At 40.8% G+C, this 26,051-nt stretch overlaps 2 protein-coding genes across 2 annotated transcripts in view; one reads left to right on the forward strand and one right to left on the reverse strand.

The window, feature by feature from the left end:
* homer1 (homer scaffold protein 1) overlaps positions 1-2,323 on the forward strand; it is a 30,853-nt gene extending 28,530 nt beyond the window's left edge. The window contains exon 9 of the mRNA XM_085414422.1: positions 506-2,323. Coding sequence (XP_085270548.1) covers positions 506-694 — 189 coding nt within the window. The 3' untranslated portion in view covers positions 695-2,323. The remainder of the gene's footprint in view (positions 1-505) is intronic.
* Positions 2,324-8,415: 6,092 nt separating this feature from the next.
* The window catches only part of jmy (junction mediating and regulatory protein, p53 cofactor), a 29,167-nt gene continuing 11,531 nt past the window's right edge, over positions 8,416-26,051 (reverse strand). The window contains exons 2-10 of the mRNA XM_085414427.1: positions 23,555-23,728; positions 15,298-15,448; positions 14,596-14,765; positions 13,902-14,067; positions 13,363-13,553; positions 13,159-13,245; positions 12,762-12,848; positions 11,713-12,226; positions 8,416-11,449 (exon numbers count right to left, since the gene is read on the reverse strand). Of these exons, the coding sequence (XP_085270553.1) occupies positions 11,139-11,449; positions 11,713-12,226; positions 12,762-12,848; positions 13,159-13,245; positions 13,363-13,553; positions 13,902-14,067; positions 14,596-14,765; positions 15,298-15,448; positions 23,555-23,728 (1,851 nt within the window). The 3' untranslated portion in view covers positions 8,416-11,138. The remainder of the gene's footprint in view (positions 11,450-11,712; positions 12,227-12,761; positions 12,849-13,158; positions 13,246-13,362; positions 13,554-13,901; positions 14,068-14,595; positions 14,766-15,297; positions 15,449-23,554; positions 23,729-26,051) is intronic.

The raw sequence follows: 26,051 nt of genomic DNA on the forward strand, positions 1-26,051 counted from the left end.
AGCCACCCCACAGATGTATTATTATGTACAGAAACTTTCAAAACTACTGATATTTATTTAAGCTCTTTCTTTCTGATTGATCCGAGGTAACTTCAGTAAGTACTTCCTCTGTTTGTAGACCCCGTTCCTTCAAGACTGCTCAAAGAAGGCTTTGATGTTAAATATGATCAATCTGTATAATGTAATGGACTGCGTATCTGTGGCCAGTGTACTCCTAGTACCCGATAAAAGGGGAGGCTTGTGTCAGGAAGGGCATCCAACATTTTTAGAAAATCCAACATGAAGTTCATTAATAAAACGTCCATACTGCATTGGTTGAAGCCCGAGTTAAAAAATATTACCAGTGCTGCTAACCAGCAAAGACAAAAAAAAAATGCGAATGGGTCACGAAGGCTTCATAAAGGGCTTGTTTAAACTAAACAAGGATTTTCAGTGGAGTCCCAAATTACAAATATGAAGCTAAAAATGTGCGTTTTTAAAAAGCGTTGTGTGTCGTTTCTATCAGGAGACGGAGGTGAGAAACCAGACGCTGGAGGCCCAGCTGACTGATCTGGAGCAGCGTCTGGAGAGCAGCCAGCTGGAGCGGGAAGCCTTTCGCAAAAGCCTGCGCTCCCTGCTGGAGCTGCTGGACAGCAAAATCTTTGAGCTGAACGAGCTGCGGGACGCACTGGCCAAGCTGCTGGAGGGCAGCTAGACGGAGAGAGACGAAGACTGTGCCACCACCTCCAACCACCTCCACCAACACAGCAGCCAGCGCCGAGACTTTTACCGCATGTCGGCACTCACCTGCTCACTGACAACTTGAATTCTCTTTTTTTTGTTTTTTTCCTCCCACACGCGTGTAAAGGTTTACACACGACTTTATACTTTAACACACATCCACGCTCAGATCGTTTACAAACCGCCATGTGAAGCCTTCCCCTCCGCTCCACTCTGGACAAATCCACAGAAGCTTTCCTCGCTCTACGGAAACATTAAAGGCGAAATTCGCTTTTTTCTTTTAAACGTTGCTTTGGTGCGTTCAAATGCAGTCACTCAGAGTCTGCGATTGTTCTTGTTTTTTTTTCTCTTTTTTTTCCTCTTTCCGACTTTTTTTCCAGGCACAAATCTTTATTAAAACCCACGTCGCCATCAGCCAAATAAACTCTGAGATCCATTCGGTTATTTGTTGTGGGGACTCGACACAAAGAGGATCCGGAGGACGTCGGTATCTATCGTGAAATATTCTTCTGAAATATATGAGCAATACAAAAGGGCAGCACCAGAGGGTTTACAAAAACATTTTCCACTCTCACTTTCAGGTAATTTTACTCCTCTTGGATACGTTTAAGACATCGAGGTGGGATTTTACTCAAACGTCTTTTCTTTCTTTCTATATGCTTTTTTTTTAAGGATATAACGGATTCATAGTGCACTTGTTCATGTGTGTGTGAGTGAGTCAGATGTTTCATTTCCCCTCTTTGTTTCTGTTGCGACATGAAGTGCAATGATTGAATCCTTTTTTTTGTTAATTTATTACTGAAATTTGTGACAATGATGATTATTATTATGATGGAAGTTGTACAAAATCAAAGTATCTTTATTTACATCTCATTTTCACTTAATCTTTTTTTATCATGTGGTACGTGAGTGTCAAGATGTTGAAACCTGGCAATATTTTTGAGCTGTTTATCGAAGGAAAAAGGAAAATGCGGCGGGTTGACTGCAGTTTTTTTTTTTCTTTTGCCAAATAATGTTTTCCTGTACAGATCTGAATTTTTGCTGATGTTGCCTTTGGTACAGACATGCATCAATGGTAGCTAAGTAGCGGTACTTTTTATTTGGTGGGATTTACTATTGCCAAAAATGAGAGGAATACGATTCAGCGTGTACACCTGAAGAACACTACTTAAGGGCTTGTTGTTAGCGCGGGTACATTCGGGACACTTGGATGGATTTTTGTGCTGTAAAGGGAAAAAAGAAACATTTGAATAAGACTTTGAAATACTGATTTAACCACATGCTTACAGACACAAATTGTAATTTTGAGTTTTTAATAAAAGAAAACCAAATGAAAATGCTGCAGCTGTGTTTTAATGAGCATACTGCACAGTAAACCAGCCCTGCTGTCATAAACCTGGTTTAAATAAACCTGACTGCAGTTAGACTTGCCTGGTTTAAGTTTTAACTTGCGTCCTATTTCAAAGCTTGTTCTTTGGACTATTTAAGTACCAGCATACCGTCACTTTTCCAGGCATTCAGCACGTCAACCTGAAGCATTTAAATCCATGAATGTTTTTGATTTTGCATCTCAACTAGCAGGAAACGTTCCCACAATGTTCTAATGGTGTTTTGAATGGACCTGTCAAACTGAAGGACTCATCAGGTACTGGCAGGCCAAGCAAAGTGCAGCTCTGGCAGCAGCTGAAGCAAAACCTCAGGTACAGACATGCATCAATGTCTGTACCTGAGTTTTTCCTTCCCACTGTCACCAAGGGCTTGCTTGTAGGAGGTCGTCTGATTGCTGGGGTTTCCTCTGTATTATTGTAGGGTCATATAAAGCACCTTGAGACTAATTATGTTGTGATTAGGTGTTATATTAGAAAAACTATTTGAAATAAGGTCTGGGAAGAGTTCGTTGAGTTCACTGACAAAGAATTTTGGTCAGGTTTAAAGCAATTCTGGCAAACAATCTCAGGAGGAAACAGTACCCACACTGTATAGTGGGATGGAGTGCTGGTGATTTAGCTACGCTGTGGAAAGAATAGTTTGAGGATCTCCTCAAGCCTCGAAGAAGAAGCAGAGTCTGGGGATGATGGGGAACAGCTCCTCAGCAGTAGGGTTGCCAACTCCCTGAAAAATAAATAAGGGACACCTCGTGGCCAGGGCCGGGCGACCCAGTTGTCTTCACCCTTCCCAGTGTGGTGAATTTTCTAGCTCTTTTTTTGTGTGTGAAATTATTTTTTTAACCATTTGACTTGAATTTGATTTAAGTAGATGTGTATTCTTTGTGATATGAACACATGTGAAACAAATGATCATTTAGCCATTTATTTTTAGCTCAAAATGACAACATTAACACGATAAAACAGGTCTCTTTCTTAAACAGAAGCCTGTCATGCTTAACTTTTGAGAATATAAGTAAATCTTTCTTTAAAAGAACTCTGTCCTGCTTAACTTAAAATAATAGAAAACAATAGAAAGAAAAATATTCTTGTAACAGTGCACATTTAGTGCATTTAGTACAATTGGCTTCAGTTGAGGTATTATTTCAGCTTTTCTAATGCTAATCAGCTGCTCCTGTTTGTAAACCCGCTTGTTCCCATGATTACGCATCATAACTCATCATCATTATTCATCTATGTATTACTTTTATGTATTAGTCATCAATTTGTTGTAATCATCTATCCTTGCAGTTGTTTATTACACAAAATAAGTTATATTATCACACTTCTGGCCACATAGCGCTGATATTCACTGCACATGCCCATATTAACTTTTTCCAGCCAGGTGTTTTCCTTTTCCCATTCTTCCCTTTCTCTGAGGGGAACAAACATTGCTGTTCTAACGCTGGGCTCACACTGTGCGGTTTTAGGCCCATTTTGAGACGATTTTTGAGTGATCGGGCCGATTTTGGCCTTCATCGTGCGTCGTGTAGTATACGTGGGGTAACGAGAAGTGATTAACACCTCACGACCAGCTCCCGATCATCAATCGCTCGTGAGGGTGTCACCACAGGGGCTCACACTGCTCACGCGCAAACACGTAAACGTCGGTGAAAAAGACGGAGCAGCACGGCAGTGCAGCGTGTGATCTGGACACAAGCGACGGAGGCACAACTTGTAGAACTTTGGAAAGCTCATCCGAGCCTTTTCGATGTGGCATCACACAATTATCACGACCACAACAACCGTGAAAATAGTTGGATCGACACTGCTGCTCAGTCACAGCTGCCTGATCAATGTTTTTCATTAGCAATTTAGCAAAGTTGATGGTGGTGGTGTGTCTGTGTGAGTGAAAGACAGAGAGGGAGAGCGACAGATTTTCTGTTATAACCTTCATTTTATGGAGGCACAGTGTGAGCACTCGGGTCGCATCAGAGCATCGGGTGGTATAGTGTGAGACCCTGCATCGTGACCTACCAACTTCTAACCCCTGCGAGTCAATCGTGCAGTTTGAGCAGGAGCTGAATAACGCGACTGAAAAAATCGCACAGTGTCTGCCCAGCTTTAGGTGTACTGTCATCCGAGACTTGCACCGCAGTGTCGGCGTTTGTTTCCCTGTTGGCCATGCTTCTTGTTGTGGTCATCTGTTGTCTTCCGGTATTTTCTCTGTAAACGACCTTTCCTCGACCAATGAGATGAGCGGTAATCTGAATTGTTATACTCGAATTGTCATAAGTGTGCTGTCAGCTCATTGGTCACAAAGCAGGAGAGGGGCTGGGAATTATGTTTTCAAACAAAGTGTTAATTCCATAAACATTTATAGACTACTTTTGATTCTCACTGTATTACGGGACAAAGTGCGTCCCTTATTAGCTCAATACGGGACGTGTACTTTTGTTTCTAAATACGGGACGATTCCGTTTTTTAAGGGACGGTTGGCAACCCTACTCAGCAGTGTCTACTCTGGATTAGCAGACTGGGTTGGTGGGTTTCCTCTTTAAGAAAGGGGAGCAATTAAAACTATTAAAAACACAGACGTGTTGTTTAATTGTCTGTCTGTGGGAATAAACTTGAAAGCAATGATTCTCAGGAAGGTGAATAAAAATATGAGTTTTGGATTCTGTAAATGGATTATGGACTAGAATGATAACAGCATATTATGTGGGGGTTAAACTCTAAAGAAAGATTCAAAAACAACATTTTGGTGCATCATTTTATTTTGAAAGGAAAAAATATACATATATATTTATAAATGGCCTTTAGAAAGCAGAGAGGAATGTCATGATAGGAAACAAAAAGAAAACCTTAAAGTACATTTACATTTGTACGCTTTAAAAATTCTTTAAAATATGAAGTTTCAATAAATACTTCAATACATTTAGGCATGCGGATATATTTTTCATGATTTACATTTCATTACAGTATCATTCTTAAAAGCCCCCCCCCCCAATCTTCGTTATTGCACTTACGTTGTAACTGGTTTGTCATCAAACCAATCACATGCATAAGGTCGTAAAGGTCAAACTGACAAAGAGTTATGGGTGGAATTTGAAATCTAACAGTTAAAATGGTTACAAAAAAACCCCAAAAAAAACAAACCCTGTAAAAGTAAAAAAAAAAAAAAAAGAAAAGAAAAGAAAAGGAGAAAGTCAGATCATCTGCTGCCAAAGGTTTACACTCATACAGATATATTTAAAAATCTAACTGGGTGAAGAGGAACTGCGTGCAAATTATTCATGATGACTTTAACACTTAGCAGCAGTCTTTTACTCTGACAGTCAACTAATTGTCTTCCTGTTATACAGTATGCAGAAAACATAATGCTACAGTTAGCTTAGCTTAGCATGAAGACTAGAACACAACCCCACAGGAATTTTAGGAGCAATACTGTTGAGTCTGTGTTTCCACTTCTGCTAGTTTAGAGACGAAAAAGATTTTTCATTTTAAAAAAATCCAGTATTCAGACACATGAAACATAAACACACTTCCCTAACATTTGCTATGTGTAGTTATTTATTACTTTAAACAAGGCCAAATTCAGGTTTGTCAGAATTTGATGGTCTGTGTTTAAAATCAGCCAAGTAACAGTCCTGCTTTGACATAATTACATCATAAAAAAACAAAACAAAACTAGCGTCTAAAACTCATTAAGTATCGCTTTTAAACAGAGAAGCTAGCTCTGTTTTTAGTCTTTATGCTAAGCTAAGCTGGTAATCATTCAAACACAGCAGCACTGATGTTATCAGTGCAATGTCAGCATATGTTAGGGTTGCCAACTCCCTGAAAAATAAATAAGGGACACCTCGTGGCCAGGGCCGGGCGACCCAGTTGTCTTCACCCTTCCCAGTGTGGTGAATTTTCTAGCTCTTTTTTTGTGTGTGAAATTATTTTTTTAACCATTTGACTTGAATTTGATTTAAGTAGATGTGTATTCTTTGTGATATGAACACATGTGAAACAAATGATCATTTAGCCATTTATTTTTAGCTCAAAATGACAACATTAACACGATAAAACAGGTCTCTTTCTTAAACAGAAGCCTGTCATGCTTAACTTTTGAGAATATAAGTAAATCTTTCTTTAAAAGAACTCTGTCCTGCTTAACTTAAAATAATAGAAAACAATAGAAAGAAAAATATTCTTGTAACAGTGCACATTTAGTGCATTTAGTACAATTGGCTTCAGTTGAGGTATTATTTCAGCTTTTCTAATGCTAATCAGCTGCTCCTGTTTGTAAACCCGCTTGTTCCCATGATTACGCATCATAACTCATCATCATTATTCATCTATGTATTACTTTTATGTATTAGTCATCAATTTGTTGTAATCATCTATCCTTGCAGTTGTTTATTACACAAAATAAGTTATATTATCACACTTCTGGCCACATAGCGCTGATATTCATTGCACATGCCCATATTAACTTTTTCCAGCCAGGTGTTTTCCTTTTCCCATTCTTCCCTTTCTCTGAGGGGGAACAAACATTGCTGTTCTAACGCTGGGCTCACACTGTGCGGTTTTAGGCCCATTTTGAGACGATTTTTGAGTGATCGGGCCGATTTTGGCCTTCATCGTGCGTCGTGTAGTATACGTGGGGTAACGAGAAGTGATTAACACCTCACGACCAGCTCCCGATCATCAATCGCTCGTGAGGGTGTCACCACAGGGGCTCACACTGCTCACGCGCAAACACGTAAACGTCGGTGAAAAAGACGGAGCAGCACGGCAGTGCAGCGTGTGATCTGGACACAAGCGACGGAGGCACAACTTGTAGAACTTTGGAAAGCTCATCCGAGCCTTTTCGATGTGGCATCACACAATTATCACGACCACAACAACCGTGAAAATAGTTGGATCGACACTGCTGCTCAGTCACAGCTGCCTGATCAATGTTTTTCATTAGCAATTTAGCAAAGTTGATGGTGGTGGTGTGTCTGTGTGAGTGAAAGACAGAGAGGGAGAGCGACAGATTTTCTGTTATAACCTTCATTTTATGGAGGCACAGTGTGAGCACTCGGGTCGCATCAGAGCATCGGGCCGTATAGTGTGAGACCTGCATCGTGACCTACCAACTTCTAACCCCTGCGAGTCAATTGTGCAGTTTGAGCAGGAGCTGAATAACGCGACTGAAAAAATCGCACAGTGTCTGCCCAGCTTTAGGTGTACTGTCATCCGAGACTTGCACCGCAGAGTCGGCGTTTGTTTCCCTGTTGGCCATGCTTCTTGTTGTGGTCATCTGTTGTCTTCCGGTATTTTCTCTGTAAGCGACCTTTCCTCGACCAATGAGATGAGCGGTAATCTGAATTGTCATAAGTGTGCTGTCAGCTCATTGGTCACAAAGCAGGAGAGGGGCTGGGAATTATGTTTTCAAACAAAGTGTTAATTCCATAAACATTTATAGACTACTTTTGATTCTCACTGTATTACGGGACAAAGTGCGTCCCTTATTAGCTCAATACGGGACGTGTACTTTTGTTTCTAAATACGGGACGATTCCGTATTTTAAGGGACGGTTGGCAACCCTAGCATATGTGAGAAGAAAAAAGAAGATATATATATATGACATGTTGCTCACTCAGTGCATGGCTTATCAAACAGGAAAATGTGGGATTAGTTTTTCAGTTAACAAGTTTTCTCAACAGATATTAAAAACCAAACCAAACCCCCCCCCCCCACACACACACACACACACACACACATCAACAACTCCAGTAAATAAGGTAAGGAAGCAAGCTCGGAAAACATCTTTCATAAAAGAAGGCAGTGGAAAGACAGCATCTCTCAGGTGAGGAAACTGACAGTAAAAACAACAAATGAGAACAGCACAATAAATAGAAACGTCACACATACTCCTAAAGCTCATCTATGAATCCCTGCCACACCGTGTAAAGCATCTGAATTATTACAAAATAATATGCTGGTTATTTTCATTGTGTGGAGATAATAGTAAAAAATAAAGACAAGAAGGAAGAACACCCATCACCGTTTCCTAAAGCCAAAAGCAATGTCTTCAAATGTGTCAAATATCTAGGTTACGGTTAGCTAATGTGCAGCTAACTATCACATGCTAAATGAAACAGAAAAAAAGAAACAAAACAAAAAACAAAAACAAATAAAATTCTAAAATTTCAACATATCAGCCAAATATCATTACACTACCAGCTGATATCGGCCCCTCTTGACTGACGCTACACCCCAAAAAAACAATTTTACCGATATTAATCAATATTTTCTTTTTGCCAGATCAATTTTGCACTGTTGAATTCTTTAAAAAAAAAAAAAAAAACACGATAAAGAGATTAAAAGGCAGTTATATTTTAAAATTAAGATGAATTTGTTTCTAGCACAAAAGCAGAAATCAACAAGAAAGAAATGTCAAATTCTTATTTTAGAGGATGTGAAATTCTAGACCGATAACAATCTGTGGATCTGTATCTAAAGAGCCGAGCTCCATTATAGTGATTCATATCTACTTTTTTTGGCTTTTTGGTTCTGCTATTTGTCAATGATGAATCAAGATCAAAGTAATAAATGAAAGGGAATCTGGTCCCAACAATATTTCCATCTGTAAGGTGGACAGTAAACTGCCAAACACAGAAAACATCCAAAGCTACATTCAAGAAATCATTTATACTTCAAATGGAGCTAAAATAGAAATGTCATACAGGTATACATCTGTCAAAATACTGACCTGGTGTTAACGGCATCCTTATAAAAGAAGTGGAGGATGCACAACAACAGATAAAGCTTGTTATGTAAAACCACAGCTCTTTGTGTGCTGATGATTACAGTGTTACAGTGTGACTATGACGGGAACACCAGGGGCCAGATGTGCTACTGGTCTACATCGGCACCAAGCTAAAAGACGCCGGCAGGTTATATTTTGTGGCTGGCTTTATGTTTATGTATTAGACAGATTTTTCAGTTCAGAGTGCAAAGAAGAAAAAAATCGACAGATTTAAGAGAAAAACTAAAAAAATTGTGGCTTTTGTTTCAGTCAAAAAGCATCGCTTTACTTTTCAAGGTTCAGCTGATCTTCTGGGATCAATAACTCATTAGAACAACAACAACATCTTTTTTCCAGCATGTTCATGTTTTTCCAGTCATGCTCTGACCTGGACTAACAACACAGGGACCGTCTGCAAAGTGTAATGCCGAAACGTATAATACATAGATATCCCGTTAATCAAACCATATGTAAAAACGAGCTTCTATTGTTATCAATAATTGGCAATTTTTACAAGGGAAATTACTAAATGACTTTCAGTTAAGAGAACATTTAATATCATTTCCTTATAAGCTTTTTTATTTTTATTTTTTAACTATTTGCAGCAATGGAGCACCCAGAATCTACATGTTGGTGACATAAATGAGAACAAAGTTATTGCTGATATGAACGTCTTTTTTCAGTGTTGAACTTTATGATCCCAGTGCTGTCTGTACAGGTCAGAGGATGACTTTTAAATGCATGGAGTTGGTTTGGTATGCTTGAAAAAAGGCATACCGAACATATTTGTATGGCTTATTAGTCCCAGGAGTTCACATATCTGAATTTCTTCTAACTTAACCTGGAAACGTGTAACGACAGATTCCCTTTTCCGAGTTTTATTCTCGTAAATTTGTACTTTTTTTTCTCCTCGTACATTTGACACTTTTTTCTAAAAAAAATGTACAACGTTTGTGTACATATATGAACCACCGTGACCCTAATACGCCTTTTAAGTTCAGGCATTTTTGAGTTGAATTTGTCATTTTATTGAACCTATTTGAGTCTTGTCTTTGTCCTGAATATGAGCAGCCTCACGCAGCATGCAGGAGTGAAACAGAGTCATGAGCACATTTACAGTTACAGTAAATTCGACAGACAGATGGTTTGGGGTTGGCCTTACTCTGGTCCTGCCTGAGACCATTATCCCAAGAACAGCTGTCCCAAACTCCAAGATCCCACGCAGACTTCATCGAGTTCTAACAGAAGAGTTCGTCTTTGTCTCAAAACATATAGATTCTCCTTCAGCTGTTTTAGAGTGAAAACCTACACTTGCTGGATTACTTGCTTCCTCGTCCGCTCTGCATGTTTTTGACCCACTCGTTTACACTGCCCTCAGGAGACTGCAATGGTTGAACTGGTGGTTAGATTTGCACATTATGAGCATTATCAGCACATTCTTGCATTAGTAGCATCACATCGAGTAAATCTGGCCCCAGGTCTGTTATTCTCACACATATTTAGAGCTGAAAAGCAGCAAATCTACAAGTTTGCGTTTGTCTTTGATGACCGGCCGAGTTGTCTCATCCTGTGTGAGGTGCAGGTAAACAGGGATTTTACACATTTGCAAGATGACTGGATTATTTTCTAACAGCCCTCAGAGTATTTGGGGGCACTTTGTACTGCAATCAGGTGCTTTCACAGTTCTAAAGCCCTAAAACAGATGCTGGACGTTCAAATTGATTCCGATAAACTGCGTGGGTGATTACACAAAACCTCATCTCAAAGTCAAAGTTTGGCGATTTTGTAAATATGAATGTTAATACCACTCTCGTATGCACTCAGTCCAACTATTCCTTTAAAAAGATGTACAGTACAAATGCTTGTTGTGTAGTAAAATGTAAACGCTCAGACTGAAGGTTTACCATCACTGTGAGCAAAATTCGTGTCCTCAAACAAACCCGTCACAGCAAGCTACAGTACGACTCGGACGTGATGAGAGGTCAGAGGTTGTATCCTCGCCCAGAGAGCCACAGCAATGACATAAAAAAAAAAAAAGATTAGTGGTCCATCTTTACAAACAGCGTACATGAGTAAGAAAAAAATCCTCTAATATATATTAAAAAAAGAAAAATCGAGGGTTTTTGTTCAAATTGCACCAAGAAATCTCCAGGTGACTTAACCCTGGCTTGCCTGCTTAACTTGGTTTCACTTTGTTTAAACTCTTTGTGTTAAAAAAACAAAACAAAAAGGTGGGGGGGTTTAAAAGATTCCTTCGATGAACCGCATTAGTTTTCCCAGTCAGTGCAGGGAAGACCTTCATCCTCTGACTCTGACTCAGGAGAGGCCTCCTTGATTCTCCTCAGAGCCTCGTGAATGCTGCGGGTCAGAGCGTCGGCCGAGTGGGGGAAGCTTTTGGGATGACGCTGCTGCTCCGGTCTGGTCCGTACCTTCCTAAGCCGGACGCCCTGTCGGATTTGAGCCAGGATATTGTTGCTGTCGTCATCCGGATCCGGGCCCAAGACCCGCAGCTCAGCCTTCCTCAGGTGGAAACTGCCCCGCTTGAGTGATGCCAGCACCTCATCCATGGGAGAGCTCGCTGAGAACACAGGGCAGAGACAATTAGCCTCACAGTGTTTAGAGGCTTGGTTCGCCGTTTAGCACACAGCCAAACAACCTACTGCTGACACACAATTTAGCTCCAACCTCTGTTTAAATACACCATTTCCTGTGACTGATAAAATGCTTAAATTACCTCATTTAAAAGTAGGTACCGAATGAGTGTTATGTGCCTTACATTAAACATTTGTAGTATTAACCAACCATGAAGGTCTCTACTGCAATGAAAAGTTCCCTGCCCACCTCTCCTCCACTGCGACGAGTCCAGAGAAGCCGTCTTCCGCAGCTTTTTCCTCGCCGTTAACAGCTGGCTGCTGTCAAAGAATCGAGGGGAAAATGGAGCCAGCGGGAGCGAGGTGGAGTCAGACTCGCCTTTCTGGTGTTGAAGTGTGACGGCTGTGAGGTTCTTCTGCTGGTCGTCCTCTGAGGTGGGAAGTGGTGGAGGAGGCGGAGGAGGAGGCGGTGGAGGCGGGGGAGGGGGACCCAGTGAAAAGTTTGACGGCGTGGCTGAGAGTGGGGGCAGCGATAGGAAGGGAGGCGAGGGATCGAGGCCTTGGAGGTCGACCGCAGGTAAAGAGACGCTGTCGCAGCCGTACGCGTCCGGCGGGAGAGGAGCAGAGAGTTCTGGGAGATCTGAGATGCAGTCGGTCTGAACGCCGGCAGCCTGGGTGCTGGGCTGCTGCCCAGCACGCCTCCGACTGTGAGTCTGACTCAGGCGCAGGCGGCCTGACTTTAGAGTCACCTGGCCTGGATACCTCTGTGTGGGGAAGCAGCAAGAAAGAAAGTAAAGCTGAAGGACTGAGTGCAGTTTACGCAACATTACACACATGATTTTGCTTTAACCTCCTAGGACCTGGCGTACACATATGTGGACATCACAATTTGGGTTATTTAGACCAAAATACTACATTTTGCTCTACAAGTGCCTGATATCCACTTACGAGGACATTATACTGCCACTGTTTTATTGAAATTTTAAACAAATATCCTCATATGTGGCTCTCACTTTTCTTAGAAACAAAAATCAGGTTCTTTGTTTTTACATCCATCGGGTCCCAATCAGCCCAAATATCAAAGAGAAATTAAAAATGCATGCTGTGGAAGAGTTCGGGTCTTAGGAGGTTAATGTATCAAGACTATGTAGATGTCACTACAAGAACATAAAACACTGTGGACAAACACAAAATCATCTTTTAACTAAAAAAACGAAACGTTACTAATCATTGGTGTTTGAGGAGGATTCAGTGAAGGTTCCTCCTCAGATGACGTGTGTGTTTATGTTAAGTCCTCACCTGCTTGAGGCTGCGAAGCCTGTCAAGTGTCCTCTGCCTCTCCTGACTCACTCTGGCGTTTCGCTTAGCTTCATCATCTTCATCTCCCTTTTCACAGAAACAGCAAATGAGATGAATGTGTTGTAGCAGGGTGAGGAACAATTGCTGCTTTCACTGCTTTGGTATCGATATTTGAAATTTGTCTCGCAGCAAGCTCTAAATCAAAAAAGTTCGATCATTGCCACAGAATATTTGCCATGTCTGTGAGCATCAAAGTGGACTCCCTGTTTTCTTTCTGGTGCTATAAAAATAAAACTGCATTGAATTAACTGGTAATATCATCTCTTCATTTACTGACAGAGTAGAACAGTGAATATATAAATCCTATCCCTTGCAGCCACAGATAGAAGTTTCTTACCTGCTGCAGCTCCTGCAGGGATTTGCTGTCAGTATGGCTACCTTGGCGCTGTTGTATCTTCTGCTTGTGATTGATGATACAGATTTCCTATTTGAGGAAGAACAGAACACAAACATAATGTTATTATAGACAGACCTGTCAAACTGATCCTTAACCCACAGGAGATAAAGCACACGACCGTATCTTTATCCATCGGTAATTCACCTTCTTATTTTTGAGGTAGACTTTCTTGGCAGTGATGCGGCCCCTGCGGGCCTCGAGCTGCCGGGTCCTCTGCTGCAGGGTGCAGAGTTCTTCTTCTCTGAGGGGTGACGGTGGGGTCGTGGGGTCTTCTACACCCTTCATGGCATCAGGACTCTCAAAGGTATCATAGTACACCACCTCATCCTGTCGCTCTGGCAGAAAATCAGAAGACATTGAAGATCCAAATGCTGCTTGTGCAGCTTATACAGCTCGTAACAATGGCTCGAGGATTTGATCTCTGACTGACTATGAGTAGAAGAAAAAGTGGTACTGGTGATAAAGTCAAAGCAGGACAGCTGTGGTGCCACGGGATAAGCAAAGGACTTAACTGGAGGATGAGGTTGGAAACCAATGAGAAGCCAAAACATTTTGTTTTATACTTGAAAACCACATTTTTCAGCACATGTAAGCATCAGTCATGAGTCTGACACACTGAGCTATAACAGAAAAAGAGAAAGAAAAATAACAACCTGAACCAAACCATCTAAAGAGATGCTCACCTGTCATCTGCCTGCGCAGACTCTGCAGCTGGGCAGTGAGCAGCAGCTCCTCGCAGCGCAGCACCTCGGCCTGAATGTCATACAGCTGCAGCTGTAACTCATAGTACAGCGCCTCCAGCTGGTCCAGGCGAAGCATGGCATCCTCCCCACCCTGTAGACTCTGCATCTACAACAACAACCACAGAGACTATTTCAAAGGCCAAAGGGCACCGTCCACAGGATTTTCCAAAAGCTCTACCTGAGTGACTGTGCATTTATATTTCACATTAACAGATCCGGTGGAAGCTGAGCCAGTGTTTGTGTCTTCTCTAAGTGCTATGCTACAACACACTGACCAGGTACATTTTTAGTTTTAGTGTATTTTCAAATGCACAGCAAACATTTGACCTGACAGTCATTCCCAGTGAGTCATTTCCACTCCTGCAGACCAGGAAGTTGTTCCCTCCATTACAGGATGCCACAGCCATGAGCTCATTTTTCCAACACGGCTATTATCTCGAGTTCTTCTCTTCTGTTAACTTCACTATATCCATGTCCTCTTATTGTGGCTTCTTAAAAACAAACCTGACTGGACTGAGCACCACCTTTTCAGAACACACCCAGATACACTTCAGAATTTTGACACCGATCTTGGTCCACATGTGTGATTTGTTTTTGGGGGGTTTTTCAGCAGCATCAGCATGTTATGTTTTACCTCCTCCTTCAAGCCATGTTTCCTCTGTTCCAGGCAGATCTCTTTGGCCCTCATGAGCTGCAGAGTTTCTTTGGAAACGGCAAACTGCAGCCGCTCCATGCGTTCAACCGCCGCTGTCCACGCTGACTTCCCAAACTTTCTCTGGTCAGCTCGCATCCTCTCGTATAGAGCTATAACGCATACAGTAAAGAAGTAAGTGAAAAGGGCTAGAGCTGCAGAGATTAGTCAGCTAGTTATCTGGCAAATGATTAGACATTTAAACAGCAGTTTAATGACCATAATTGTGGTTAATAGTTTTGAATCATTTGGAGCAAAAAGAACATGTGAGAAAATGGTTTGGCCTAAACGCTATAGTTTATTTCTGGAGCGTTAAATGCCTAAAATGGACAAACCAGCAGTGCTTTGACTTGAAATCCGAAGTAAATAAAGCCCATTTGAGGAAAAACACATTTTTATTCCAATTCATAGCAGAGAAGGTTTGAGGATTAAAATGTGTCACGAGTCAGGGTGGAGTGTATGTTAATGACTTTGGTATGCCAGAGGTTGGAGATGAGAACAGAGCCAGAATGTTTTATTCTCACATGATCTCTAAGCGCTCTCTTATGAAGTAAACATACTTTTATAAAGGTTCAAAGGTCACCACAAAAACAACGCCACACATTGTTTTCTGAAGAGAGAAACTAGCCTCCTGTGTGTGTTTACCTTTCTGAGACCGAGTTGTGGTTTCAAAGAACTTGACAGTCAGGTCTTGAATGGAAAGCACTGCGGCGTGAGCCTTCTTCTGCCACTCCTCGTCCTCTTTTCTCAGGCTCTCCACACGACGAGGGCCGAGTCGCTCAGTCTCCAGAGAAATCTGGCAGGAGTTAAGGCAGCTTGTTAGAACAGCTTAAATGTACAGTACTTAGATCAGGTATCATCAGTGAGGTAACAAGAGTTTGTATAGGAAGATTTTGCAACACATGTTGGTATTTATGTCTTGGTCTTACTGTTCTTTAATAATGTTTTTTTTAGTCTATCTTTGTTTACATTTTGGCAAACAGGCTCCAATTAAATGATGCCAAACTAGCAGCTGTCGGTTCCTGTTTATGTATGTTTATGTATACTGGATTACTTTGAAACTGTAGAAAACTAAAAATATGTGTAAAGCACATTTCAGAGTTAGATGGAGATTCCCAGGCAGTTTTATGACCATCGTAGACTGTATATAAAAGATGGACGCAGCTTCCTGGTCTGAAACTTAAAGCAGACGAGGAAGCTCCTATTAGGCCACAGTTTTTTTTCCTGATGAGTTTATGGACTTGATAATTGAATTTCAAGCAAGAAGCAACATTCTTGTGCCAAAAACTTCAGCTCTAACCGCGATTTGAGCCAATCCCTCTAGACTCACACGTCACAAAACCCAACTTCAGAGCATCAGAGCATTAGAAGGCATGCACACACACACACACACACACACACACACACACACACACACACACACACACACACACACACACACACACACGTTTGTGTATATATAAATATAAAAGAGATCAATTTTTCCAATCCCAGCTGGGCTAACTTGGCCCAAAGAGAAATCCATTGCCTTAACTGCCTCTTTGAGCTCCCTTTTGTTTGAAGAACACTGGCATGCACCTGTTCTGATCATTGTATGCCCCGCCTTCCTTTCTCCAAATGCCACTTCACCTCTGCCAGTTTGAAAACCACCACCAAAGACCATCTATAGCATTCTGAAATACCAGGAAGTCACAGCAGATGGTGATAACAAAAAGGAAATGGCTTAGGCGCGTCTGTGCACGCTTATACAGTGACACTGACCCAGTATACTTGTGAACAATAAATAAAACGATACATGCACAGAGGTCCTTTTTTTTTTTCCTCCTGCCATGTGAAAAAAAAGAGTAAGAAAAAGAAAAGCGGTGTCACGTGGAGTTGTGTTCTGGGTGTTGAGGGAGAAATACAAGCCCCTCTAAGAGAGGGCAGGGAACAAAATGTACACACAATATAAGCTAAACTCCTTGCGAGGGCCTCCTGTGCATGCAGTCGTATTTCAATATCTTGATGCAAAACAGATGTGCGTAGGTGCTCAAAAATAAACAAGACTATAATAATCCCAATCAAAGCCCAAAGGCTTTGATTTATGTTAACCAGCATACTCTGTGCTTTTATTCTTGTACAAGTGAGGCACAAGAACAGGGAGTGGTTCGGGGGTGAAACCGGGAGCAAGCGGGGGAGGAGAGTCTACATCAAAAGAAAAGAAAAAGTCTGGCAGGAACAAATCTTAGAAAGTATATTATTTATTCACCTAAAAATTACAACAACATGAGGAAACAAGAGCAAGGTTGCCTTTTAGCAGGTCGATCCCACCTGGTGAGGATGGACAGACATTCACCAGCCTCCTTTCCTTTACCTCTTTGCATGCCATCACTGACTTTGTCCCTGCTGACCTCGGCAGCAAATCAAACTGAAGAAAACATCTCTGCATAAAGTTGGCTCTTGATCATCAGTCTGTTAGACTGGTTTTATGCAAAGCTGAAACGCATCCAGACAACTGACAAAATGCATCACCTGCTCTACAAGTAAAGCAGGCCAAAGCCTGTTGAAATGTAACACAAACACTAGCATTTGGGGAATTTCCTGAAATGTGCATTGTTTGAATATACTTTGTGTCTGATCAAAGTCTCAGTAAGTTATGGAAATAAAAGAAGTGCGGTGCAAACAAGTGATGATTCACACCTGTAAAGTTGCTCGGAAAAGGTGACACATTCCTATGACTAATATACATTTGGACTGTGAGCCAAACGTAGTAAAGGAGTTTTACATTTTAGTTACATGTCAGCTTTGAAATGCTTTCTGCATGTTTGGCTGTCTGAAAAACAGGCCAAGTAGCCACACAAATAAAATTAGCATCCTTTTTCCCCCAGCCTGCTCCCTTCTAGCATGCCATCACTCACTTCCTGCATACAGTTTAAAAATACAAAAAACAATGGTGGTGGGGGTTGGGGGGGGGGAGTTACGTCTGTTAACACCTCTGGTCATGGTGTCATACAGTGATATGTCAGCCCTACTTAAAACAGAGGTGTGACGCCATTTCCCACGCTAAAGTGCTGGGATTACAGGACGGATGCTGTCATGGTCGCCCTTATCTCAGTTGATTAAAATAGCATGACTGTGGTAGATACGAGGCAGTCTTCATCAAACAATTATTTATAATTATTTGAAAAACCTGCAGTTCCTTCAAAGAACCAATTTTAAACCGTATCGTGAGGCATTTTGTTACTAGCATCCTGTCGCAAAAACACAGGAGTGTGTGTATTAAAAAAAAAAAAAAAAAAAAAGACAACACAGTTAACCAGGGATAAAATATAATTTTTTGGACCAGGAAGGTGATTCTCAATCAGATATTAGCTGAAAACTTGACATGTGCAGCATGTCTTTCACATCTACAGGAAATGAACAGTATCTGAAAGTCACGTCCTGCAAAGAACTGACACAGGCCTGGGAAGTGCATCTGGCCTAACAGTTGATCAAGCAACTGTTTCCCGAAGCCTTATCAGAGATACTCTCAGTGGGAGGGTGGCCGCCAGGAATCAATCTTAAGGATGGGAAACAGGCCAAACTGCACAAGAACTGGATTGAAAATCAGTGCCAACATGTTTTATGAATTACTGGATCAAAATTTTACATCTTTAGTCATCAGTATGTATTGAGGAGGTAAAAACAGAAGTACAACAGTGAGTGTCTACAGTCATCTGTAAAACATGGTGGTGTCTTGGTCATGGTTTGGAGCTGCTGAGAAAGAAGTCCTTCAATATATGATTTATTTAATTAACTTTGAACTTAAACATTTAGACCACAAAGAAAAAATGAGGACTTCTATAACTAGTAAAAAAAACAATTAGATTAATTGCCTAATCAGCTAATTTATGTGCATAGAAATGTTTTCTCTTAGCCCCTTTCCACTATTACCTACTCGGCTTGGCTCGGCTCAGTGTATAGGGTTTTCCATTAGATGGTATCAACAGACAGGCTTCCACACATTGGCGAGTCACTGACTTCACTCCATGAGTCATGAGAGCGACTACGTCACAAAACCCGCCATTTTTGAAAATGGCTACACAAAAAAAAAAAAACCAACAACACCGCGGTCCCCAAGTTTGACGAAAAGCTGTACACCGAGCAGCAGGTATACCATCGCGTCGACGTCCTCCATTGTAGGGTTGTGTGTGTCGCATGCAAATGGCATCACAGGACTTTCAAGAGCATTGGTGTAATGACCCCAGGCACATTAGGTGACATTCATATGTAATGAAAGCCACCAAAACCGAGCCAAGTCGAGTCCCTTCGAGTCGAGTTGAGTAGGTACTAGTGGAAAATGGCTTTTTGAGTCACAGGAAATTAAAACAAAGCTGCCTCGGTGACACACTGAAGTAATGACAAAAGAAGTCGAGGAAATAAATGTTTTTCAGTGATGCAGGGCGGTGGAGAGGTGGAGCATAGATAAAAGAGCAGAAGAACTTAGCAGAGGTGAATCTAGTGTAGCATGTTGACAACTGTTGCCATGTTAGAATGAATACAATGTGAAACTGTAACTGGAGCTCACCATGGCACAAAACCATCTCTGCCATGCCACAGTGAAACCACATTTTTAATTCATGGCTGCCCTCTGACCTCCTGAGCAACAGGACACCCACGCTGGACTGCTCCGACATGCTACGGACAATGCACCGTTCACCAAAATGCCTGATGAGAGAACATTCATTCAATTTTCCATCAGCTTTTCGCTGTTTCTGGTAAGCTCAGATGTCTCCAGTTGAGAGCGTGAAACCCTTTAGCTGAAAATTCACAGCTGAGCAGTAACAATGGTCAAATTAATGATTAAACACATATATTCATACATCTCAGCTCCTAGTTTGTCAGCAATATTCACTGCTTTCTGACATTTTACAGGCTAAACCATTTTAAAGTTAATTTAGGAAAAATAATGATCTCCAAGAAGATTAACCTAACTTTTAAGTACCAAAAAATATATCATGCGAGTATTAAATAATTTTTTTCCAATTCTCTCTAATGTGTAATACCTCTACCTGACAAGATTACACCTTACTTAGATTACTTTCAGACAGTCATTTCCGCTTATGTGATTCCATCTGATTATGTTAGCTTCGTATATGAATGGCAGTCTGGTCACTTTTCAGTAAAGGTCAAACATGCATCACTTTAAACTTTCAATACATCCTGAGTCTGAATGCACGTAGTCACATTAACAGCATGCACAGAGCTCTCCTCTATCTTCAGTTGATTAGCTCACAAGGGGACAATTTTTTTTTTTTAGAGAAATCATCATCATGTCAGGGGCAAAAAAGAAAGGAAAATAAACTGTTAGACTGTTTATTAAATATCCGGCTACTTCAACATTTGCAAACATATAAACAGAGTGAAAAAGATGGTTTGCTTGCTTTTAGTTGCCACATCCACTCACAGGCCTCTATTCTAACTATCACAGATTTAAGACGTTATCAAATAAAGCTTTACAATTTCAATAAGGAGAACAGAGTCTGGCTAATGAAACTCTTTCTGTTCTTTGGAATCTCATGTACAGAACATTATATACTGCAAGTACTATGCATGGTTACATTACTGTTGCAGGAACGCTTACATGAAGCCATAAAAGTGACATGTCTGAATAACAGGACGTCACCATTTAACAGACTGATGAAACCAGCATTGTTGTTTATTTAAAAGGGCTCCGCTGTAACATTGCAGCATGTAGGTCCTTGAAGCACTTTGGTCTTTTCACAATAACCTCATACATGCCATGTGTATTACTGCATTCACACTTGCAGATGAGGTCAGAACAGGTTATAATACTAGCACCCGTCTGCCTTTTTCCTCCTCATCTTTACGACAACAAGCAGGATGCAAACTGCATGTAAGTGACAATCTCCTATGTGCTGATTCCCTCTTACACCTCTTACCCTTTCTTCACAAAGGAGAGAATCTCCACAAACCCCTGACTCATCAGTTTGAAAAAAGCCCGCTCCCTTTAGTCTGTGTCAAGGTATCATTTGCATACAGCTTTGTTTTCAGCCGTTGGATCGCCCTGAAGGGAGCAGGTGGTACAGCTGGAAAAACTTGGGCACATGAAGCACATGGAGAAAATAAAAAAGGTTTGAGGTAAAAGTTGAAATAGTTGCATTCATTAGACACTACATTAAAGTTCAGGTTTAACATCATACCACACACAGACTACCAAACAAATGCTGAAGGATTTGTTTTCAGCAATGTAGCAGATCTATAAAACCTGAGGAATTAAAAGAAAGTAACAGAAAGTCCGACTCTCAGACTCTCGCTGATTGTAAAACACCTGAAAAATCTTGGGGTAAAAAAAAAAAAAAAAAAGGAAGAAGAACAAGAACAAGAAGAAGAACAAGAAGAACAAGAAGAGAGAAATGTAATCTTAGGAAAACATTTTGATGTTTACCTGTTTTTATTTATCTATTTTATTCACAATCACAAATTCTCTATTTCATATTTCAACAGTTAAAGCAATATTATAAACATTACTATGTAGTATATAAAAATGCTGTCATGGGCTAAGCTTGCCACATGCTGGACTACATTTCCCATAATGCAATTCATAAGCTCTTTAATTCAACAAAACGCCATGCTTTTACAGCCCCACCTACCCACCCACAGCACAACAGTTTGTATTGCAGCATTGTAGTAATCTACACAAAAATGTACAAAATGTCAGTGAAGGCTTCACACTTTGCACAGTTCATCAGAAACACATTGCTTATTTCTACTGATTTTTTTTTCCACAGCATAAACAAGACTGCTAATCTTAAAACATAAGACTGCCAACACAGCTTAAAGGATTAGTTAATCTGCATTAATGGGTTACACAACTTATAAGCAAAAAATATTCACTGGTCATGGCCGGTTGTGTCAAATGTAAAATATTCACAATTTTTACTATTTTCTACCTTTTTTTCCTTGGTGCTTTGCACTCTCTTGCTCAAAAGCAAGATACAAAAAATATAAATAACTAATTGGCTATAGCAAAATACCAGAAGCTTTGAAAGATAAAATACTTCTCTTAAATTTGAAAAAAGAAATCTGTAGATTTACTGATTCAGAAATATTTTTCTTATTGTCAATAAATAAAAAAGACCAACAATCAATGACGTGTTAGCCCTCCTCTAAAAACAGGTTGCGAAAAGAAAGATTTTTAGTAACACTAACTTTACACTTTATTTACAGGAAACTATTTTAGGTTATAGATAAATCCATAAAGCCTTTGGTAGCTGGACATTTATAACAACAAACTACAGTTTATATTTGACTCAGTTCCACTAAGTGCAACACTGATGTGTTTTTAATATATCTGACAACAGTGGAGCTTTGCGTACAGCGAGTAGAAAAATGTACTAACACTTAAAATTTAGATTTCTTTTTTCCTTTTTTCCTAACTATTGCAAATATTTAGACTTCTCCTTAAAAAAAAGTGCAAAGGGGAAAACAGTGAAATATCTCACTTAACATCAGCATCTGCCCAAGAACCATCATAACACACACACAGAAATCCCACCCAAGAGACAGACAGACACACACACACACACACACACACACACACACACACACACACACACACACACACACACACACACACACACACACACACACACACACACACACACACACACACACACACACACACACAGGCACTTGTGTTGTTAGTGACAAGATGCCGAATAAGCATGCTGTGAAAGGCATGTTGACAATGTAAAATACTCACAGCCCAACTGTGGGTGAAAGACTGAGACAGTCTATGAAAGAGAACAAAAGACAGGTAGAGAGATAGTAATAGGGACTGTATGGGACATTATTTCTATTGTCCATTAAATTAATGTCCATGAAACGAAATGTGCTTATCAGTGTAGACTGACTCTGTTTAGAAATTAATGGCAATTATTTACAAACATTCACCAATCTGTCTGACAGTGTTTGCAATCAGTCTGAGCTAGACCACAACTATTTGGATACAGGATGACTCCCAAGAGACAACCCAGGCAGTCGCCTTGTGATCAAAAGTCAGGGATGCTGCATGACCAGTCTGTGGGCAATCAGGTGATCACCCTGACCACTTGCAATTTGTGGCTGAATGTAAAGAAATTCAATCACAGCAACCTGACCTAGTTGCAAGACAGTTGTTGTCCTATTTTTACTCTAGCTAACTTCTAGTCTGATTGTCTTGGTTGAAAATATGAACTATCATATTAGTGAGAAATCAGCTGACTTATCCAATTTTCTATTGAATTTCAATGTTATGTATATCACTTCTTATCCGCTGAGCTTTTGGACAAGTGTACGAGAAGCAGCTAGAACTCTGACCTACTGACTGAGCAGGCATGTGCCTCCTCCTCTCCATGAAGTCTGTGAGACAGTAGGGATTAGTCTGTGGATTTACTTCCCTTTCCAAGCCTAATGAAGAAAAGCAACAAAGACAGAGCAGAGAAAGAGAGTGGGAAACAGAAGGCTGTGCTGAGGCTGCAGAATTACTGAGTGGTTTAGTGACTGCTGCAATAATACTTATGCTGGTTAAGCTGCTCTGCGCTGGGGGAAAGCCTCTCTGCTGATCCTCTGACCTCCACAGCCCCCAGTAGCAAATGCATAGCGCAGAGCGGCTACTACCCAACCATCAATACCACTGCACCCAGCCTAAACACCTAACACTGCTGGTCAATGCACTTGGCTTAGAAGTGTAGGCTCATCATGTAGCGGTTCAGGGATCGTTTTCCAGCACTAATCAAACCATAGCAACAGCACTTTAACTGCTAACATGCACCACTGTAGAGCACGCCGACCAGTTAGTCGGCAATAGCTAGTGCTAAACCTACTTAAATCAAGCCCCTCAAACAGATGGTATTTGTATCAGTGTGCCTGTGTGTATTACCTTAATCTGCTGTCGGCGCAACATTGCCAGTTCCCTCATGTCCCTGAAGGGCTGAAGCAGGTAGTGATAGAGCTGAGTTGTGGCTTCCAGCAGCTCTCCATACGCTTCGTCCTCCTCCGGGTACACCTGCAGCAGCTCCACCATGCTGTCCATCGCTTTGTGTTTATCCAGCACCTGGAGGTAAAATGTGCATTGAACAGTATAGTCAGACAAACAGTTCACACAGTGAAAAATACTGCACTGGAGTAAAAGGTTGCTGATGCGAGAAATCTCTTTAATAAATTCCACAATAATAACCCAAAAGACTAAACATTTCAGGCTTTACAAAGCCCTAGTGGTTGCCAGTAAAGACCAAAATCTAGACTAAAAGTGCCACAAATAATAGTTTTATAGTTTTTACAGGCTTGTTAACCACTAATTACTGTACTCTGTAGCTTTTAGCTGGGTGTAAATACAGGGAGTGCAGAATTATTAGGCAAATGAGTATTTTGTCCACATCATCCTCTTCATGCATGTTGTCCTACTCCAAGCTGTATAGGCTCGAAAGCCTACTACCAATTAAGCATATTAGGTGATGTGCATCTCTGTAATGAGAAGGGGTGTGGTCTAATGACATCAACACCCTATATCAGGTGTGCATAATTATTAGGCAACGTCCTTTCCTTTGGCAAAATGGGTCAAAAGAAGGACTTGACAGGCTCAGAAAAGTCAAAAATAGTGAGATATCTTGCAGAGGGATGCAGCAGTCTCAAAATTGCAAAGCTTCTGAAGCGTGATCATCGAACAATCAAGCGTTTCATTCAAAATAGTCAACAGGGTCGCAAGAAGCATGTGGAAAAACCAAGGCGCAAAATAACTGCCCATGAACTGAGAAAAGTCAAGCGTGCAGCTGCCAAGATGCCACTTGCCACCAGTTTGGCCATATTTCAGAGCTGCAACATCACTGGAGTGCCCAAAAGCACAAGGTGTGCAATACTCAGAGACATGGCCAAGGTAAGAAAGGCTGAAAGACGACCACCACTGAACAAGACACACAAGCTGAAACGTCAAGACTGGGCCAAGAAATATCTCAAGACTGGTTTTTCTACGGTTTTATGGACTGATGAAATGAGAGTGAATCTTGATGGGCCAGATGGATGGGCCCGTGGCTGGATTGGTAAAGGGCAGAGAGCTCCAGTCCGACTCAGATGCCAGCAAGGTGGAGGTGGAGTACTGGTTTGGGCTGGTATCATCAAAGATGAGCTTGTGGGGCCTTTTCGGGTTGAGGATGGAGTCAAGCTCAACTCCCAGCCCTACTGCCAGTTTCTGGAAGACACCTTCTTCAAGCAGTGGTACAGGAAGAAATCTGCATCCTTCAAGAAAAACATGATTTTCATGCAGGACAATGCTCCATCACACGCGTCCAAGTACTCCACAGCGTGGCTGGCAAGAAAGGGTATAAAAGAAGAAAAACTAATGACATGGCCTCCTTGTTCACCTGATCTGAACCCCATTGAGAACCTGTGGTCTATCATCAAATGTGAGATTTACAAGGAGGGAAAACAGTACACCTCTCTGAACAGTGTCTGGGAGGCTGTGGTTGCTGCTGCACGCAATGTTGATGGTGAACAGATCAAAACACTGACAGAATCCATGGATGGCAGGCTTTTGAGTGTCCTTGCAAAGAAAGGTGGCTATATTGGTCGCGGATTTGTTTTTGTTTTGTTTTTGAATGTCAGAAATTTATATTTGTGAATGTGGAGATGTTATATTGGTGTCACTGGTAAAAATAAATAATTGAAATGGGTATATATTTGTTTTTTGTTAAGTTGCCTAATAATTATGCACAGTAATAGTCACCTGCACACACAGATATCCCCCTAACATAGCTAAAACTAAAAACAAACTAAAAACTACTTCCAAAAACATTCAGCTTTGATATTAATGAGTTTTTTGGGTTCATTGTGGCATTGTAAAGCGCTTTGGGTGCCTTGAAAAGCGCTATATAAATCCAATCCATTATTATTATTATTATTATTATTGAGAACATGGTTGTTGTTCAATAATAATATTATTCCTCAAAAATACAACTTGCCTAATAATTCTGCACTCCCTGTATAGTTAAATCAATAGTTAGTCAATCAGCAACAGATTTAATGATTAAATAGTGACTTAAATCTTTTTTTTTTTCTTTTTTTTTTTTTAAGTAAAATTCTCTAAGTTGACTGGTTTCAGTTAAGGTGAATATTTGCTGGTTTCCTGATAGTAAAGTGAGTCTTTGGGGCCTTTAGCTCTATTACAGATCACCCAAAATACCTGAGAAAGTATCGGGCAGATATATTAGTAATGACACTGTTAGTCGTCCCTAATTTTCAGCAAGCATCACTCAAACCTGAGTGCATGGTGTATTTGTATTTGTTAAAGCTCTTAAGCTGTTTATCAGGTGCATGTTAGTGGGTGAAAAGAGCACCAGGACAGTGTATGAAAAATATCACCAGTGGGGTTTTTTTTTTTAAAT

This window comes from Rhamphochromis longiceps, linkage group LG7, assembly GCF_057381845.1.
Source record: "Rhamphochromis longiceps isolate RC_006_pf linkage group LG7, R_longiceps_female_GT1.1, whole genome shotgun sequence".
Lineage (NCBI taxonomy): Eukaryota > Metazoa > Chordata > Actinopteri > Cichliformes > Cichlidae > Rhamphochromis > Rhamphochromis longiceps.